The following is an 18,462-nucleotide window of genomic DNA, read 5'->3' as shown; positions in this document are numbered from 1 at the left end:
CTATTGATGTGTGAAGGGCACTGGTCCACGAACACAGCCGTATTCCTCTCTTCTGACGTGTTGACATGATCGAACACTGTCACTATGCTGCTGGATGGGCAGGAGGACACAGTTACACTGTGGTGTCTCGGGGGGGGGGGAGGATCAGGATCAGATTTTCTGTACAGTACAAGAACAGATTTTTCTTGATCTGTCAGGAAAGACAAGATAAGAAAGTGTAGAGAAAAATAGGCAAATAAATGTAATAAGAAAACTGAAGCAGAGATAAAGTGTAAAAGTTAGTTTTAACAAGTGATTTAAAAGAAGCCTCAGGCTGTTTTTGTTTTTAGAGGATATTAACATTATGCTCACAAAGATACAGTTGGCCACAGCTAACGGTCTAGGTGCTTTGGCTCAACACTGGTGAAGCGGTGAGGTGTCAGTGTTAACCACAGCCAACACGCCACTGTTCATCACATTAAACGGGAAGCCCAGCAACAGGCCGATCTGTTCTCTTGGTGTGCTGATCCAGCAGCGCCAGTTCTACATAGTCAGCTATGCAGGTGCTAACAGGTCCCCTAACGAGAACAAAACCAATAGAGCTCCAGCAGCAAACAGTGCCCCAGACCCCTGTCACATAACGGCAGCAGGCACCAGAAGACCAGAGCAGCATTTCCTGTCAGAGTCTATTGCACCGGAAGAGTCAGTGTGCTGCTGGACTCCACAGGTGCCATGAGCCTGCAATCCTGAGTGTTCACTGACCTCCGGTGGTCACAAGGTGGAATTACATGTCTGGATGTTTTAGACTTAGACTTTTCTTTATTGATCCCCCATAGGGGGAAATTCACATGTTACAGCAGCAACAATAGAAAAAAGAAAGAGTAAAGAAAACAGCAGTAGAAAATAAGCAATAACAAATAAATATATGTTGTAATGATAAATAAATATTTACACTATGGACACAAAATGTACAAGTATGGACAGGAGTATGAAATGAATGGAATGATATGAATGAAAAACAGTGCCAGTTTGCAACTACGTAGTAACTATGGACTGTTCCTCAGTGTGTTAACATCAGCCAGTGATGCTGCTGTTAAAGAGTCTGATGGCTGATGGGAGGAATGACCTTCCTTCTTGCAGGGTGGGGGCCTCAGCCTGCTGCTGAAGGAGCTGCTGAAGGCCCCCACAGTCCCGTGCAGAGGGTGAGAGGGGTTGTCCATGATGGACTTGAGTTTTGTTAGTGTCCTCCTCTCACACACCTCCTCTATGGAGTCCAGGGAGCAGTCCAGGACAGAAGCGGCCCTCCTGACCAGTCTGTTCAGTCTTAAAGGGTTACAGGTCATCCCTTTAAGGTTTTCTGTGTTCAAATTCAATTGTGCTTTATTGTCTGACTATGATTGAGTACAGTACTGCATGAGGTCTTATAAAGTAAGTAATCCAGAATGAAACAAGACTAAAAAGTAATAATAAGCTAAGATATGCAGCACTTGCTGTAGGCAGTGCAGGTATAAAAGTATAACACATATAATAATGTGCCACCTGCACTATATACCTTAAGTACAAGTAGTGCTAATACACATTGTATACAGAATGAACAGCTAGAGGTAGATGTGAATATGGTCTACGTAGCTCAGATATGTGCCCGTACCCTGACACCCTCACAGCTATACGCATTTTACATTACAATTGACAGTGGTGGGCCGTCAGGGCCAGCAAGGCCTTCTCTGCTGGCCTAAACTCAGAATCACTGATTTACGTTTTAATATTTTCCCATTAATCTTTTTAGATTATTCCTAATAGTCTATGCTCTTCATCTCATAGTGTCTGTGTGTCTCTGGGCTGGGGGGCTTCCAGCAGTGTATGTCTATGTTAGAGCTTTTATCCAATCATATTTCAGCCATCATGTGTTGCCAGGGTCAAAGAAATCTGCCCTGAGGCCTTCAGGATCTAAAGTGCAGGCACCTGTAGCTTAAAATACATCACAATGAAACTGTTGCTTTAACCAATCAGATTTCGACCTGGTGACCCCAGGGTCTTTTAGCAGGTGTACGATGACGTCAGTATTTTCACATCCTCTGATTGGCTGGTCAGAGAGCTTAGCCAAAGCTAGCGATTCTTACCTGTAGCGACCTGCACGAGCTAAAACTTTATCATAATCTTAAGTATTAATAGCAGTTTTTTAACCCACAATGGCTGACGGAGGAGAAGATGTTCATTTGGTCGCAGATCTACTTAGAAATCCATTTTCAAGGCGGACTTTCCAAGAAAAGCTGGACATTTTGAGGAAATGCTGGCCAACATCGAAGCTAGCGAGCCTGTCCCAGCCGGGAAAAGGGTTAGTCCACCACTTTCAGGTCAGTAACTAGGAGCGGTACCCTCGGCTTACAGGCTCCGAGGAGCAGAGTGTGTTGCTGAGAATGTCTGGTGTTGACATCTGAACGACTGTGTGTGTGGAGCCGAGTCGGTGGTTCGAGTGTTTGGTGACTTGTTGAATTCTTTTAATTGGGTTTCTTGCTTTAGTGATGTCATTCATTCTCCAGCATTAGACACCTGTCTGCGATGCAGCGTCCTGTTATACTGCCTTTCTGTATGATACTGATGGTTTCTATAGCCGTGACGTCATAATGATGGTATTAAAAGGGGGTTTGATTCAGGTAGGACGCCACTGAAGGCCCAGGTGTAAAGTGAACGGCCCGCCACTGACTATTGATTTGTGAGCAGCACTGTTGCCTCACAGCAAGAAGGTCCTAACATATCTCAGCGTGTCACTTTTGAACTAAGTCCATATGTTTACGGTCTGAAAGCAGTATTCCAATCTATGGTGGCCTCTTTCAGATGTGTGTGTGTTTTCCTGCTGGTTCTCTTCTCTCATAAATAGAAAAGAACAGAGCTGCAGACACCAGCTGGCAGCCATGCAGAGGTGCTGATCCCTCTGTCACCAGGTGGCAAGTGTTCAGGAGGAACTGAGGACACTGGACTGTCGGCTTTCACAGCACCATGGTTGAAAACTGATGAATTGGCTCATTTTGAGTGTAAAAAAAAAAAAAAAAAAGTGGGAGCAATTCTTCGGGTTTGTTGAGGTAAGTCTGTGTGTGAGTGGAGAGAGTGGGCAGAGTTTAATTCTCGGCCTCACGGTGCCAACACACTGTGCACACGGTATGGAGTCCTCATCTGTTACTACAGTATGCTGCTCTCAGGTTTGGCACAGACAGACAATTAGAAAGTAGACACTGATTACAGAGTGAATGTGTCAAACAGGCTGCTGAGCTCTGTCAAACCATTCCTCGGGTGGCGTGAAGGCCTCAGCAGGTCTCATCAGATGACAGTTTGGCTCCTGGTCGTCCTGGACGGCTCTGCGGGCAGTGAGCTTTAGGTCATTGTGGCTGTGTTCCATTTCGGTGTTCTGTCTCTGAGTTCTGGTATTATAGAACAAAGCAAAAACTTGTTGATCGCTCACAGATTTGGAATATGTACGACCGATCTAATATACTCTTCTTCTTCTTCTTCTTCTTCGTCTTCACACTTTATTTGTGGATACTGAAATACATTGTGAATTTTATCAAATTTTGATTTAATCACAAATGACAGTATCAGTATCAGTGTTCTACATTTACAAAATGACCCCCACATAATCATTCTAATCTTATATACCTGAGAAATCAGCCTTTGCCCAGCTGACTGGCTGGTTACTGTACGGTGCTGCGCTGTGAAACTGTGTAAAAAAACTTTATAACTTTAATTATTACTACTTTAAGTAATTCACTCATTTCTGGGGGACGTTATGAAGGATGGAAATATTTACAGAAGACACACTGAACCAATATTGTTCACAACTGATTTATTGCCTTGTGAGATGATAACATGTTCAGTTGCTTCTATTTGGTAAAAGTAAAAAGATATTGCAAATCCATAGAGTTCCTTCATGATCTTCAGCCGAAGAAGCTGGTCAGCCACCCCACTGCTCCTCCTGCTCCGGCCACAACTACAGTGGCGGCTCCTGACAGACCAGCTGCACCTGCAGACACATTCCACGGGAGGTTATCGGGGCGTGGAGCTGCAGAGAGCCCCACCCTCAAGCCTGATGATTCAATGGAACAGCAGCACTATTGTACACAGCATTGCCATTCTGTTCTGCCTGAACACTGTACTGTAAATCCATAATTGCAAATCTCTGATATGACTGTCAAATTATAGTTATTTCAGGTTTGAGAGACAACTGTGTGGGATTTTGTATTATGAACGTTCCTGCGATTATTATTCCAGCAATGATAATCGGTCTCACAAAAAGATTAAAATTCATCTTAAAGATCAAGTAACAGATTTTACCTGCTCCCTGCAGAGCAGCCACCACTCCTCCTGCCGCCACCCCTCCTCCGTTGGCCACAGCAGCAACCGACATCATCTTCGCAGCAAGAGATCCTGCTACTATTCCAGCTGAGGTGAAACCTGCCGCCCCCAGAGCGACTGGAGCCGCCACCACAGCACCCACTGGACATGGATGTGAACACAGCGGAGGGAACTTTGTTGCCAATGACAGTTGGCTAACGTGGATTTACATGGATCTCCCACGATATAAGTTTATCATGTAAATGGCTTTTCTGCATTGAAGCGTTTTAAAGTCAGTCTGTATATTCTGTACATACCCTTTATATATTTCTGCACTTGCTACAAATTGCACTTCTGGTTAGATGCCAAACTGCATTTCATTGCCTTGTACTGTACAAGTGTAATGACAATAAAGTTGAATCTAATCTAATCTAAAAAGTGAGCACAGATGTACAGAAGTCCTACCTGCTCCTGCTCCAATTAACGCAGCCGTCCCTGAAACACAAGAGGAGAGCAGAAATCACCATTTACAGCTCATGTGGCCTAACCAAGGACATTTTCTGTGGTTACTAGTAGATCTTCTGAATTAAATGTGCAGGCAAAAACAGCAGTCATTTCAAAGAACTGTCCAATCACCATTAGAGGAACAGTGGTACTCACCAGGGTCCATGTGTTCTCTTCGGACAGCTCCTGACAGAACAACTGCACCAGCCAGATTACACAGATCTTTACTAAGGTGCAGGGCTACGGAGAGAGTCCTGCTCTAAAGCCATCAACTGGGCAGTTATATACTGGGCTTAAGTTTCATTTCCTGAGAAATGAAGCCAGAACACTAGAGGGTGGAACACAGTTCTGCTCTCCATTCATCCAAGTAAATAACATTTCTGAGGTCATGACAAAGAATAGAACAAAAACAAGACTTGTCAAAACCAGTGTAGTTCAGCTTCATCTGCATCCCTTGTTCAGGGTCTGAATATCGTTTTGATTTCACTCTCTGTCCGCAGGGACAACGCACATTAATCAACACTGTTAAATGCACCAAAGACAGTGAGCCAGGATCTCATTTTCACCAGTTTGGTTTTTAGAGAAATGTCTGAAGAATGTTTGGATTTAAAGGATTAAAAACTAAGATAAAACTTTTCAGGTCGCAATCTAATCGGTCTCTGGTTTACTCACATGATCAATCCTTAGTTCTGCAGACGGTCTGGAGATGCTTTATAGCAGGGAACATTTGACATGACACACTTGAGGGTTTTATACCATGAACAAATTCTTTACTTTCATAATAAAAGACAGAAAGATGGAGAAAGATTTATAATGCTGATTTTATTTTATTTTTTAAAATGATCCATTATTGGCTACATCCCCAACTCAGTGAGTATACTCCCACAAACTTGTTTTATGACATCACTACAGTGGCCTGGAGGGTCAAAACACTGCATCATTTCACAAAACACAATCAATTTATTCAATGAATGTCTAAACACATCTAATGAAGAAACTCTGTCCAATCACACATCTTACCCTGTCCCTTCAGGGCCACCGTACATATCAGATTAATCATTTCTAAATTTGGCTTTTCCTCCTCTTAGGCAATATATTCAGAATCAGGTGACCTGGTGAGTTTTTCCTCTTGCATCATTTACACGTGGACACCATGTGAAATGGAAACGGATCACACACACTGAACCAGATTATTTAAAACATTTCACAGAAGTGCTGTCTATTAAAATTGCTCTACAAATTCTTCTTGCTGCCTCAGGACCTCCTGGGGATGAAGCTGGTCAGCCACCCCACTGCTCCTCCTGCTCCGGCCACAGCTGCAGTGGCGGCTCCTGACAGACCTGCTGCACCTGCAGACACATTCCACAGGAGGTTATCGGGGTGTGGAGCTGCAGAGAGAACTGTTTCCAAACACACATAGATATGTGTTGATGCTGCAGTTGTTCACTTCAGATCCCTAATGTGACTTTGTGGTTTCAGTTCCACCCTCCACCCCACCCACACACACTCACTCCCCTTTCCTTACGTCACCACTAACACAGAATAATCAAACCCCCCCTGAATCACCTGGTTGTGGTGTTTACCTGCAGACTGCAGCACAGCCACCGTGCTCCCTGCCACCACCCCTCCTCCGTTGGCCACAGCAGCAGCCGACATCATCTTCGCAGCAAGAGATCCTGCTGCTATTCCAGCTGAGGTGAAACCTGCCGCCCCCAGAGCGACTGGCACCGCCACCACAGCACTCACTGCACGTGCACACATTCAGTTAACCCCCCATACACACCCACACACCCACAACATGTTCAGATCTTCTCATTTTCCCCTTATATAAACCTTTATTTGTGCCTTGCTCTCATTTTACTGACAAATACTTGTGAGTCACTACACCAGAGTACTAAAGTAAGGAAGTAAGGGGGGGGGTTAATGGCTTGTCTGCATGAACACGGTCCAAAGGCCTACCTGCTCCTGCTCCAATAGCGACCGCAGTCCCTGAAACACAGCATGAGAGCAGACATGAACACCTGCAGCTCATCCGATCACACAGAGAGGACACATGATGAGAAGCAGTCAGAGGAACAGCTGTACTCACACGGAACCATGTCTGCTCTCCTCCCGCTCCGCTCCGCTAAATTTTGCTTTACAGAGAAACGAAACTGACGTCGAGCCTGTGTGTGTATATGTACACACAGTCTGGACAGAGGAGGGCGCCAGAGAGCCACTTCCTCTGTTCCTACGTTCGGCTGAGCTGATCACGTGGTAGCGCTTTACGCATGCGTAATGTGTTTGGGGCTGATGGAGAGAAGATGCCCGGTGCCATCATCCCCGTGTAGAGCAGGAGAGCCACGAACCGGCGGAGCCTGTAGTCTGTGAGCACAGCTGCATGTGCCAGTGCGACACCAGCAGCCCGATGTCTGTGGCCAATGCGAAGCACACGGTCCTGGATCCGGTAAGAGGCTTCTTATCTCTGTTATTATGTAGAGCAGCCGTCTGAGGCGCTGATCGGCAGACCGTCCTGTGGCTGCTGCTACAGCTGGGGTGGGGAGGGATGTGGGGGGGGGGCAGCGGCAGCAGCAGCTGTGTGTCAGCTCTGAGCACAGCTGTCACACCGCCTGAACACTGAGCTGCCCCATGTCAGCCTGCGTGTGTTCAGCTGCTGCCAGCGCAGGTGTCCGCTGCTCTAACGTCAGCTCTCCACCTCAGGTGATCCCATACACAGGGCCCATTCCTGGAGGCCTGCACCCTGGGGAGATCATCATCATCCAGGGCACTGTGCCCCCCGATGCCGACAGGTGAGTGAGTGATTCACGAGGTGATTCATGCTCTGAGGAGGTGTCACCTTAGAGGATGTCTGCAGATCTAATCCTCCTTTAATAATCAGAAACTTTATGGTCCTGTTGTGGACTTCAGGCCAAACTGTGGCGCCATCCACTTTGGGAACACCTGGTCCAGTTCTGTAGGCAGTCCTAAATATTTCTGGCTTTTAAAGGAACCTCAGTATCGACTATAATATCAGCTTCTAGCTCAGCTTTGAATTGAATTCCTGCTCCTCCACCTCGAGGTCAGAGGTCAGAGGTCAGGTTTGGCTACAGAACAATGTGTTGCTCAGACCCTCAGACCGTCCAGGAGCACTGTGGCTGGAATAACGGCCTGTAATAATAATACAGGGTCCCTGTTAACAGCCCTAAGTTCTCCGTTGTGGCAGACTGATTAAACATGACCACATTTAAGAATGTGCACCATGAAGGAACAAACTAAGGAAAGTTCATTATTGACCTTGGAAAAAGTAGTTTTGCATAAAGTTTTGCAGAACTGTTAAGATCAAGATAAATAATGAGGTATTTATTCATTTGGTCAAACAGAATGATACATTTTTCAGAGCTGGATTGTGGCACAGGGCCTCTGAACCGTGACCGCCTCTGTGGGTCTGGTGCTTCAGGCGCAGACCAAGCCGGCCCTTTCACAGGAGCTCAGCACTTCGCCTGGTTGGTAATCTGTCCTCGCTGTGTCCTCTTCCTGCAGGTTTCAGATCGACCTGTCGAGCGGCTGCAGCACCAAGCCGCGCTCTGACGTCGCCCTCCACTTCAGCCCTCGCTTCAAAGGCTCGCCCTGCGTGGTGTGTAACTCTCTGCTGCAGGAGAGCTGGGGCAAAGAGGAAACGCTCCATCAGCTGCCCTACAAACGCGGAGCCCCCTTCGAGACCATCATCCTGGTGCACGAAGACGTCTTCAAGGTCAGGGAACCCATGCTGTTAAGGATGAAGGCATCGATAAACCTGCGTAGTAAAACTTGTGTCTTCACCCATAGGTGGCGGTAAATGGAGCTCACCTGCTGGAGTACAAGCATAAAGTCCCACTGAACAGGGTCGACACGTTTTCCATTTCTGGGAAAGTCAGGGTGCACGCTATTGGCTACATCCCCAACTCAGTGAGTATACTCCCACCCCGCGTTCGCTTCATCGTGTCCTCACAAACTTGTCAGATGTGTGTTTGTTTTATGACATCACTACAGTGGCCCTGAGGGTCAAAACACTGCATCATTTCACAAAACACAATCAATTTATTCAATGAATGTCTAAACACATCTAACATCCAATCACACATCTTACCCTGTCCATGTTTGGGATGTTTTGACCTTCAGGGCCACCGTACATATCTGATTAATCATTTCTAAATTTGGCTTTTCTTCCTCTTAGGCAATATATTCAGAATCAGGTGACCTGGTGAGTTTTTCCTCTTGCATCATTTACACCAAACCTCTCTGCCTAAATGTGCTCAGTATCTTGTGATGCCACTAAAAGTGGATCACAGTTCCTAAAAGATTCTTTTGTTTGTGTTTACTTCAGCACGCGGCAGGCTCTTAAAGGGCAATTCCGGTTTATAAGCAATTCCTGAGATATGGGAACACACCGACATCACTGCAGCAAAGTCCAGCAGTTTAGACTTTACCTCATATGGAGCGACAATCTGACCACTGATGACACCACATTCCCAGATCTCAGCAATTAACTGAAGTACAGTTTTGAATCAAAGTAGTAATAAATTGAAATTGTCCTTTAACTAATAATTCACTCCAATTATCATTCTAGTAAATGTCCCTTTTCTCTGTTATTGATGCCATATGCATAGAATGGCACTTAGATGTATGCCCATACAAGCTTTTATATTTATTACCTTCCTGTAAAGAGCCCTACTGATGCAACTAAACGTTTGGAATAAGCAGAAATGGGTTATAGATAGCATGTTGTCTATCTGTCATCTGACAGAAAATTAACCAACAACTATTTAGCTAATTGCTAGGTAATCATTTTTTAAGTATAAATGTCAAATATTTGCTGTTTCCAGCCTCTCAAATGTGAAGATTCACTGTCTCTCTGTGTGATTATTGTCATTATCTTTGGGTTTTGGACAAATAAGCCATCTGGAGGTGTCACCATGGATTGTAGGAAATTATATATTTTTTATTTTTAACTGTTCTTATAGACCAGATGATAACTAGAGAAAATAATGGTGTAAAACGGTTGTATTCTCATCTCAGAGCCTCCCTTACAAAGGCAGTATACTCAAAGGACTGAGCCCTGGACAGCACATCACCATCAAAGGACAGGTCAGCGTGTACCCCCACAGGTAAAAGGACATCACTGGCCCGTTTGAACTATTAATGTAAATTACACTTTGCTCTGCTAACAGCATACGTACCTCTTCCAGTTTTACAGTGAACCTTCGCAACAGCAGGACGGAGAACATCGCTCTCCATCTGAACCCCCGCATGAAGTCGGGTGTGTTCATCAGGAACTCGTACCTGGGAGAATCGTGGGGTCAGGAGGAGAGGGAGCTGCCCTTCTTCCCCTTCTCATCAGGGGAGTACTTTGAGGTAAGAGGCGCCTACAGCTGTTTATATCTTTGGGTGTGTGATACCTGATCACAATTTGGTCATTAATTATTCTGCAAGACGTCTGAATGATCGACTACTCCTCAGTGCCTTTTTTTTTTTGGGTCAGATTCTCGTCCTCTGTCAGCCCCATCAGTTCAAGCTGGCAGTGAACGGCTCACACTTGTTTGAGTTCAGACATCGGGTGCAGGACCTGAGCAGCATTGACCAGCTGGAGATCATGGGGGACCTGGAGCTCACTGATGTCAAACTGTGGTGACTCAGGACTCCAGACTTACACTGAAGCCAGCGTTACAGACACGGTTGTGTCCTGGTTATCGATGCTAAATTAGCTTAGCTGCAATGACCCAGATGATGGATGCTGAAAACAAAACCAACCCTGCCCTGACTTCAGGTCAGGTTCTCCTTGCAGCAACCACAGGTCACTGATTTTAAGCTAGTCCGGCATTTCTGGTGACCAACGACCACTGACTGGTCTCACCAGTAACGGTCCATGTTTCCAGCCCTGGCTAGACATGTGATGCATGAGAGTTAGCTGTGCTGGAGCATCAGGCTGTGAGCCACCATGACTGTTTACAGCTACAAGTTAGGTTTGCCTTGGTTCATTTCTTATACTGTCTTTAGTGCATCTCTGCTGTGATACACCCTTAGTGCACTGTATAATTAAAACAGGAAATATGTGTGAATGTGTGAACAAGCACCAACTACAGTACAGCTTTGTTTAAATGCCAAGACAGTCCGCAAATACAAACAATGAATTGGAGGGTTCCATTCTTTTGGAGTGAGGCCCAACAAATATTTAGTTACTGTACAGCTAATTGTAAAAGCTTTGAAACACTTCTCATGATTACTGAATAACTAATAGTGCTCGTACTTTTAATGTATGATCACAATCAATTTCATCAGCAATTTCTTTTCTTTTGTTCAAAAAAATGTAAATTAAATAGACCGTGCCCCAGTAGGGCATGCCCGTCTTTCTTTACTTCAATATTTATTTTTCAGTCAGTCTGCTATAAAAGTCGTAATCCTCAGGATTCTTTGACACATGATGGCGTCCCATGCACATTTTAACCATTCAACATGCAATGGTGCAGTGGAACTCAAGCACAGTGCAGTACAGGGTCAGTTTAAAACATACGTTTCAATAACCAAGTCTTTATGCAAGCTATTGAGCATAGTAGAATCCTGCATCTGTGGCCATCTCTTGTCTCACGGCCCCCCCCCCCCCCTCTGTCCCGCAGGAATCAGCCCTGCTCCAAAATATACAAAGAAATAAAAATAAAAAAAAACCTGGATATTTCTTTTCCAATGTCAATGTTTTTTTTTTGCATTGTCTGTTGTAATTGTTGTAAAATATGTATGAAAAATCTTCCCTATGTATTAAATGATTTAATAATAAATAAATGTTACTATTATCATTTTGTATCCACTGATATGTCTAGATGGATGGCTTTGCAGGGGACACAAACACAAAGTCACTGGGAGTCTGATGTTTGACTGGAAACAGCTGCCTGCTGCGTTGGGAGACCAGATTGATGAGAACAGACAGAACGAAGCAAAATGCTAAAGTTGTGGGCTGGAAAAACCAAAAGTGACTTCATAAATGTGCAGGTTCTTAACTAGGACAATCGTTTCATATTACATGTTGCACTCGTGCTGTAGAAGAGCCAGAGTGTAGCCGTCCGCAGCTGCTGACTGATTATTGTACTGCAGTACTTGTGCTCAACCACAAGGTGGAAGCAGAGGATCATCTCTGCGACTCCCATTTACAACCTACACCAACACTGCCAGTCAGAGATCATGATCTCTTATTGTTGGCTCACTGTGATTCTCTCTTTAAGGAACTCACAAAACACTGTCGTTTACCAGAAGCGGAGTCCTTGTTTTAGTCTGTACTCCTCAAAGGTTGGCGCTTGAGGCTTCACCAGAATTTCTGACGGGGTGAATGGGAGACTCGATGGCCCCAAGGCAGTCTTAGCCTCGTTTGATCATCCACAGACAGGCTTGTTTTTAAGTCTGTCTCATTTATGCCTAATGACCACAGGGATCAGTCACAAGACCAACTTTAAAGGAAATGTCATCGCCACATGACTCTCACATTAAACCTCAATCTTAACGCAATTGTGTCTGATAAAAAGTTGATGTTTTATTAATATCCACAGGAAATATAATAATTTGTAATAACCATGGTACAGTACAACAGTCTCTTATTTTTAACATAGAAAAAGCAGGATGATATGCAACATGATGACATCAACCATTGCACTGCTGAGAATGTCCAAGAAAAAAAGGCAGAAGACGCTGTCCAATCAGCAACAGGCAAATAGGCTAAAGTCTGTTTTTACAAAAAGACCTGTCAGACCTGTGATACACTGACAGAAATTCATCATGTTGACCAAAAAATATCATGTACTGTCAAAACATGTATTCTTTTTTTTTGCTTGACATGGCTCACAGACATACGCCACTTTGAGAAAGAAACTCCCCAGTCCAGTTTTCAGGAGCTAATGGATAATGAAAAAAATATATATATTTCTGAGTTGTCATACAGGCCACCACACCAGAGAACATCCCTCCCAGACCAGGAGGAGTGGTTTGGCAAGACACTGGCTGAGGACCACTGGTTTCGCTTCGGTTCACTTAAATTCTGTTCAGTTTCTAGCAGCTGAATTTAAACCACAGCTTTTTTCAGTCCGAGTCCTGCTGAGGAGAGAGAGGGACTCAGGGTGAGAGCGAGCTGGTACAAAAGTGGGACAGGGGAGGCTCGTGGGTTGGATGCATGTGTTTTGGGGGGGAGGGAGGAGGGGTTTATATCCCACTGTCAGACGGAGCTGAGCTTCACCAGTCCTCTGACCGAGTCCTCGTGTAGCGAGTCCTGGCTGGCTGGGTTGTAAAAGCCGGCCTGTATGGTGTGGCTGTGACCCAGGGGGCTGCCGCAGGGAAGCATGCCAGGCGGGGAGGGCACTTCCTCTGGGGTAAGAAAGTGGTGGTGGGCCACCTGCTCCTGGAGCGGGTGGCTGTGGTTGTGTGTGTGACTGTGTCCGTGGATCGGCAGCATGTCGGCGGCCTCGTGGCAGCTGAGGCTCGGGGTGGACGTCGGAGGGGTGGGCTGGCCGAGGGGGAGCGAGGTGCAAGGGCCGCCCAGGGTGAGGGCAGTGCGGCCGGGTAGAGAGGCTCCGTTTTCAGGGGAGGCCGTCAGGATGACTGGCTCACTGCTCTGCTGCTGGAGGAGAGGTGTGGCGGCGGCCTGCAAAACGAATTTGGTGCTCTGAATGCACTGGTCTTGGTCACACTGAGAGAAAGTAGCAGAGAGAGAATAATACAGGGGGGTGGGGGGGGTGGGAGTGAAAGTCCAAGAGATAGATAAGGTGCCGGAGGTGAAGGACAGAAATAGAAAACAAAGAAGAGCAAAGCGGTGTCGAAAAATTTAATGGAGGGGGGAAAGAAGCAATGACGCACAGGATCAGAGAAAGCAGAACATGTGGATAGACAGCAGAGGAGGGTGATGAGGTGATTGGATAAGGAAGAGAAAAAGAAAAGAAAAAAAAGATGTTAGTACCCTTGTTACAATTCATAACCACACGAAGAACTCGCACTAGCTCGTGCAGCCGCCCCGCTGAAAACAGAGCTGAGGTCAGTCGACAGAGTTGAAATCACAGAACTATTAAGTCACCACTCCACGGCCTATTGATCTCTAGTGCTTCAGAGTGGAAATCACATGTGGAAAACTAGAGCAGAGTAACTGGGTTAGGACACAGCGAGTCACCACTACCATCCATTAGCTATCAGGGAGATTAGCTTTAAGCCTATTAGCCCGTTATCACCACAGAGCATGTGCATTCGAGACCAGCTACAGGTGGAAGGCTAGTCGTGCAGAGGTGACAGGAATTAAAAAGCCATACAAACACACGAGAAAAAAAAAAAAAAGTGCCTTGATGCCTCCTCCCACCCCCACACCACTCCCAAAGCCTCACTGACAAGGAGTTTGAAGCACAAAGATTTGGCCTGGACGTCTGTCTCACCTTTCTGTCTCACTCTCATTGACCTAAAAAGAGCAGATTACAGATGTGATTCAAACAGAAGTTGTGCTACCTTTGACAGCAGGAGAGATGTGATTCTGAGTATTATCAGCTGCTCTTATCAGCTGCTCTCCACTTTATCACCTCTACGAGTCTGGCCTCTCTCCAGGTTGTTGGAAAGACTAATTTGAGTGATAGTTGTTGGACTGAAGTGACACAGGGACCCCACGCACAGCCACGTTAGCGCCGAGCTACATCACCAGCAGTGTTGGAAATGAAATAAAATGGGGGGGGGGGGGGGGGGGGGGGGGGTTAGGGGGTTAGGGGCGCGAAAAAACAGATACATTGCTTTGTCCTTTTCTTTCTACTGTCAGGCCCAATCATGTTTTATAAACAGTCATAGCTACACTGACTCAGCACTGTCCATCCCCCACGGCACACACACACACACACACACACACACACACACACACACACACACACACACACACACACACACACACACACACAGAACTACAAGGGACAATATGTACATAGACGGTTGATAGGCTAACCTTGGATAGCAGGATAGCAAGTGAGGCAGCACAGGCCATGTTTTGGTTGGTTTTCACACGCAGTGGTGACACAATTTGTTCTTCTGTTATCAAAAACGGAATCAAACATTTTTGCAGGATTCTGTTTTTCCATTACGATATAATACACAACATGGCAGCGGGATGGAGCTTTCCCGTAGAGCTGCTTGATTAATTTAATTGATTGCTAAAGAAAAATAAAGCGCTGACATTCCCCTCTTCCTGGGAAGGATTTGATGCTTCTCCGTATTGTGTGAACATCATTAGGTTTGAGTAAGACCGCTCACTTTGAGCTCTGGGAAACTGCAATAGAAATCTTCCTCCATTTTCCAGCATGTTACAGACCAAATCAAATGACAATGAAACCAATGATTAGGTGCAGTCCTACTGTCCAGTTATTCTGTGCAACGCAAGTCCGTTTGTGCACGAAAAAATGGGGATCCCTCAATTTACCAGTCAGCAACCAGTCTGAGCTGAAATCGCACCATTTGTGTCCCATGTTTAAACAAGGGCTAAGATGAGATCCAGCCACAAGTTGGGAGATTCCAGCAGTCTGTGTTATTGCTGACAACACACTCCTGTCCGCTGTGACTGTGCTGAGTTGTACATCTAAGCTGGCACTTGGGAGGTACATTTGGTACATCTGATCATATCCAGCTCTTTGGGGGAACAAAGAAACCCCGTCGGATGTTTTCAGTGACAGTAACACCATCATTGCAGAGGCTGAAACTGGTGAAACTGAAATCGAGGCTGTGGGTTGCCGGTCTGTCACCGCTCACTGTGCAATTGTCAACAAGGAAATGGTGGTTGATCAAGTTGCTCTCTGTGTTCGTATTGTATAAAAATAGCGCACAGTTCATAAAACAGTGACTGAGGAAGAAGAAAGGAAGATTAAGGTTTTGCCTTTCTGTCTTGAGGTTAAAAGACAGAGTCATGTTCATGTTCTCTCACTAGCTTACAGCATTATCCACCCGTGCAGGTAACTAATGCTCGCGGTGAACTATAATGTTAAAAAATAAGAAGTAAGCAAAAATCTCAAAAACATAAAAAGGGATACAACTATCATTATTATTGATTAATCAGTCAATTATATATTTTTGATTCATTGTTTTATTAGAGCTGATTGAAAATTTAATATTTTCCAGAACACAAAATTCAAAACTCCAAATACTCACTTAACCCTTTATAGGGCACTCATTGAAATACTTAGAAATTCAAATTTTCAACCCCAGACCATTACTGGTGGTCATTACACTACTTTTTTTTACTTTTGTGAGTTAAAAAAAAAAAAAAATCAATGTTGTGGTGAAAATCAAGGTCAGTGAAGTCACCATATGGTTTCTTGCCGGTCTGTCATGCAGCCTGATTGTCGCTGATTGTCGCTGATAAATCTGGTAGTTCTACTGCTCATGGTGAGGCAAGGGGGGGGGCATTCTGAACTCCCACTTAAGTTACCAAATATGGTCCCTTGCCCGATATAAAGGGTTAACAATGATATAAAACAGAGAAAAGCTACAAATTCTCACATTTCAAAAGCTCAAATCAGATATCTGCCATTTTATTATATTATTTTGTGCCATTTTTAAAAAAATTTGGGTGAACTGTCCCTTCAACTGGAGACTATTATGACTGCCGTCAATTAAAGTGTGGCCTCTCCTCCTCACGTTCCCCCTCCCCTTCCCCAAAATGGAGGTTTTGTTATCTAGGTGTAGTATGACATCGTCTCACAGACAGTTACCATGGCAACCAGTTACAAGGCTTCCACATACAGGGACGTCGTCTTAAGCTGCATCACAGGCAAAAGTACCTCACAAAGAAAGACGGCTTTCATCGCCTGACTGCACATGAAACCCACTAGGACCACAAAAACACAGCTTTAGTGTGTTAATAATAGATTTAGAATTAACTCATACATATACAGTACACACACCCACACACCCAGATAACCTCCCTGTACTCCGTACTACATGTCTACAAGTCCATTCTTTGTCTGTGGCCACAGCCGACAGTGATGTCACTGGGTCCTAGACTACACCTGTACATCACTGCAGTCAGGTGAGAAGTTAACCACTGGAGGTCAGTGAGAACAAGATTCTCAGGGGGTGTTAAGATACTCTTAAAGCGCTTTTCAATCTTTAGTTAAATAAAGGGAAAGGGAAAAAAAACTACATGTTTTCTTTGCTTTCATTTCTAGGCTTAAATGTTTACCCACGCACAACTTGTTACATGTTCCACGTCTGATTCACCGTCCAATGATGAGAGCGCTCACCTATTGTACAGTCAGTAATCGCACTGGTCAAATAAAAGTAATAACATATGAATCAAGGACATACATTTCTATTTTAGAATTTACTTTTCTGCCATTCTTTCCCACCTCTACGTCTCTCTCACACACACACACACACACACACACTTCATGTACATTTACACACTTTCTCCAAATAGCACCCACCCACAGACCTCTGTAGTAAACAGACAAAAGGGGCTTTTGCTCATCGTGGTTTGAGTGATTTCACGCAATCAAACCCAGCAGCCTCTCCAAAACCTACTTGATGACAAAAACATTCTCTGTATGAAATGAGTGGTCTAGCCCAATTTGGGTTTTTTTTTAAGGCAAACTAAACATTTTTGCAGAGAAGAAGAGAGTTGCATCAGTTGGTGTGGGAGGCTGATGAGAAAATTCGACGCGGTATGCAATATTGGAAGTGGTAAGTGAATAGCTGAGTGTATCAGTGTGCAGATAAATGGCCAGCAGCCGGCACAATGGGACAACTCTGGCTGCTAATCATGACGGCAACAGAAAACAGATGGCGGTTATTTCTGAATGTGCTAATGTAAGGGAATGTTCCTGTGGCTCTCAGCCCATTACAAGTTGTCCACACATTCAGGACCTGAGGACAGATGACATTCATGTTTGACATCTCAATGAGAAGTTACAGAGCGAGGTTGAGTTTGGACGAGAACAACGAGATTGACTGTGGCGCAGAGGGAGGGCACCAGTGAAAGATGTTTAGTAGCCGAGTGTGAATAGGCCTTAAATCTAGCATGCAGTGTGTGAGGTTAACAGCTAAACTGAACAACAGAAGACTTGTTGTTTCTGTTCAGGCACCAGAGGGAAAGTGGTCTGTGAGGTCAGAGCATTGTCCTCCTTAGGACACCAGCTATTCTCTCCAAGACCGTAGGAGACAATTTACACAAGATGTCTGTTTACAGACTCTTTCTGAATCCTGCTCATTGTTTTCCCCCCTCTGCAAAACTTGGAATTATCAGCACGATGAGGAAACCTTCACACAGGAGAAACCAGAGTTGAATCATACAGCACTGACTGAAATGCCACCTCAGCACAGACGGATACACACAGGACCCATCCTTGCTACTGTTGACCTAATTTACCGGCAACATGGAGCGATACATCCAAAATTTAAACATTACTGACTCACTCTTTGCAATCCAGAGGAACAGCATCAGTTTCAGTGTAGTGGGATGAGAACAGCTAACTGGATTTTCTTTTCCAGGTCTGTTTGAAGTAGTTTGACTTCATCTGGTTCTAGGCCAGTCCTTGAACCGACAGCTAATGCTCACCATTACGATCGCAAACAATCTGACACAAAGCAGTGCAAGACACGATGTCTGTAGTTTAAGTTCCTCAAACTGACATGGGCAGCAGTCCATCT

The 18,462-nt window shown here is 45.0% G+C and overlaps 4 protein-coding genes across 6 annotated transcripts in view; 1 reads left to right on the top strand and 3 right to left on the bottom strand.

Moving 5' to 3' along the window:
- Window positions 1–3,802: 3,802 nt before the first annotated feature.
- LOC139211907 (interferon alpha-inducible protein 27-like protein 2A) lies at window positions 3,803–5,077 on the bottom strand. The gene is made up of 4 exons (XM_070842327.1): window positions 4,966–5,077; window positions 4,771–4,800; window positions 4,306–4,467; window positions 3,803–3,994 (listed from the first exon to the last, which is right to left on the bottom strand). The coding sequence occupies exons 1-4, from the start codon at window positions 4,973–4,975 to the stop codon at window positions 3,909–3,911; spliced, it is 288 nt and encodes a 95-aa protein (XP_070698428.1). The 5' UTR covers window positions 4,976–5,077; the 3' UTR covers window positions 3,803–3,908.
- Window positions 5,078–5,611: 534 nt separating this feature from the next.
- On the bottom strand, window positions 5,612–6,992 carry LOC139211905 (interferon alpha-inducible protein 27-like protein 2A). The gene is made up of 4 exons (XM_070842326.1): window positions 6,899–6,992; window positions 6,769–6,798; window positions 6,393–6,554; window positions 5,612–6,158 (listed from the first exon to the last, which is right to left on the bottom strand). The coding sequence occupies exons 1-4, from the start codon at window positions 6,906–6,908 to the stop codon at window positions 6,064–6,066; spliced, it is 297 nt and encodes a 98-aa protein (XP_070698427.1). The 5' UTR covers window positions 6,909–6,992; the 3' UTR covers window positions 5,612–6,063.
- Window positions 6,993–7,156: 164 nt separating this feature from the next.
- LOC139211908 (galectin-8-like) lies at window positions 7,157–11,596 on the top strand. Its single transcript, XM_070842328.1, has 8 exons — window positions 7,157–7,255; window positions 7,510–7,598; window positions 8,329–8,574; window positions 8,613–8,733; window positions 9,002–9,028; window positions 9,844–9,932; window positions 10,014–10,179; window positions 10,307–11,596. The coding sequence occupies exons 1-8, from the start codon at window positions 7,190–7,192 to the stop codon at window positions 10,454–10,456; spliced, it is 954 nt and encodes a 317-aa protein (XP_070698429.1). The 5' UTR covers window positions 7,157–7,189; the 3' UTR covers window positions 10,457–11,596.
- Window positions 11,597–12,318: 722 nt separating this feature from the next.
- Window positions 12,319–18,462, bottom strand: part of LOC139211800 (palmitoyltransferase ZDHHC14-like) — a 46,009-nt gene continuing 39,865 nt past the window's right edge. Inside the window, exons 10-11 of one of the 3 annotated variants that reach the window (XM_070842196.1) lie at window positions 14,220–14,242; window positions 13,246–13,444 (exon numbers count right to left, since the gene is read on the bottom strand). In XM_070842196.1, coding sequence (XP_070698297.1) covers window positions 13,393–13,444; window positions 14,220–14,242 — 75 coding nt within the window. In that variant the 3' untranslated portion in view covers window positions 13,246–13,392. Of the gene's footprint in view, window positions 13,490–14,219; window positions 14,243–18,462 lie in introns of all 3 variants that reach the window. The other 2 variants (XM_070842194.1, XM_070842195.1) reach the window with 2 other exon arrangements.

Source organism: Pempheris klunzingeri, chromosome 13 (genome assembly GCF_042242105.1).
Source record: "Pempheris klunzingeri isolate RE-2024b chromosome 13, fPemKlu1.hap1, whole genome shotgun sequence".
Classification (NCBI taxonomy): domain Eukaryota; kingdom Metazoa; phylum Chordata; class Actinopteri; order Acropomatiformes; family Pempheridae; genus Pempheris; species Pempheris klunzingeri.
This window is presented reverse-complemented; position numbering and strand designations above follow the sequence as displayed.